Here is a 1,142-nt window from a genome sequence, read left to right as displayed (position 1 = left end):
TCGTAGCCTCGGCTCGAGCCTCTGGCGCCTACGTAGGCACCGCTTTTGACGGGCTACGTAGGTGCCTACGCGCCTACGTAGCCTCGTCCGGAGCCTACGAACCTATGACCTACGCGCCCTCGCAGGCGCCCAAGACGCACGTCGACGCGGCCGCGGCCCGCAAGGAATACGACAAGATGATCGCGAGCAAGCTCAAGAAGGGCTACTGCCCCGTCTAGGCGCCCGCGAGCACGAGTACGCCGAAGCCGCCCGCGATGAAGCTTGTCCTTAAAAGGGCCCCGGACCGCGCGCCGCGAGTACGAGTACGCCGAAGCCTCTTAAAAAGAGCCCCCATCACCGCGTCGGCGGCGCGAAGTCCGTCGGGAGCGTGCGCTTCTGGGAGAACTCGCGCTCGAGGCGCGCGATGTTCCGCTCCTTGCCCGACCTCGCGTCGTCGCGGTCCGCGCCGAGGTAGGAGAGCACGGTGATCTCCATGGGGTGGGCGATCTGGCGCTTGAAGAACTTCTCGCAGCGCTTCTGGAAGGGCCGGCGCCGCGGGCCCTTGGCCGACGGCGGCCGCGCGGGCGCGCGCGCGGGCGCGCGCGCGGGCGCCGCGGGCCGCGCCGCGGGCGCGGGCCGCGCGGGCCGCGCGGGCGCGCGCGCCGCGGGCGCCGCGGGCGCGGGCGCGAACTCGACGCGGTCGCAGTAGAGGAGGTGGAGCGCGTTCGCCGCGCCGAGCTTGAAGACGAGGTCGAGCCGCGCGGGCGCGCGCGTCGCCGCGTCGCGCGCGAGGGCCGCGGCGACGCCGTCGGCGACGGCGGCGAGCGCGTCGAGGAGCCAGGCCGTCGCGACGGGCTCCGGCCCCAGGGGCACGGCGCGCCGCACGCCGACCTCGGGCGCGGCGACGCGGGTCGCGGACTCGAGGCCGCCGCGCGCCGTCCAGACGACGACGAGGTGCGAGTCCGCGCCGCGCGGCGGGACCCAGGCCTGGATGAGGCGGAGCTCGCCGGCCTCGGGCCGCGGCGCCGTCGCGCGCGCGGCGAGCGCGGCGTCGTCGAGCGCCGCCGCGGACGACCGCAGCGCGCCGGCCGCGTCGCGGGCCCAGCGCACCTCGAGGGCCACGGGCCGCCGGCCCGCGGCGGCGCGGGCGCGGCCGCCCCGAC

The 1,142-nt window shown here is 77.2% G+C and overlaps 1 protein-coding gene across 1 annotated transcript in view; it reads right to left on the bottom strand.

Moving 5' to 3' along the window:
• Positions 1-333: 333 nt before the first annotated feature.
• The window catches only part of AURANDRAFT_60879 (hypothetical protein), a gene marked incomplete at both ends in the record, with an annotated part of 1,712 nt that continues 903 nt past the window's right edge, over positions 334-1,142 (bottom strand). Inside the window, one exon of the mRNA XM_009034192.1 lies at positions 334-1,089. Coding sequence (XP_009032440.1) covers positions 334-1,089 — 756 coding nt within the window. The remainder of the gene's footprint in view (positions 1,090-1,142) is intronic.

The sequence above is a fragment of the Aureococcus anophagefferens genome (genome assembly GCF_000186865.1).
Source record: "Aureococcus anophagefferens unplaced genomic scaffold AURANscaffold_1, whole genome shotgun sequence".
Taxonomy (NCBI): Eukaryota; class Pelagophyceae; order Pelagomonadales; family Pelagomonadaceae; genus Aureococcus; species Aureococcus anophagefferens.
The sequence above is the reverse complement of the archived record's forward strand: the minus strand, read 5'-3'. Positions and strand labels throughout refer to the sequence as shown.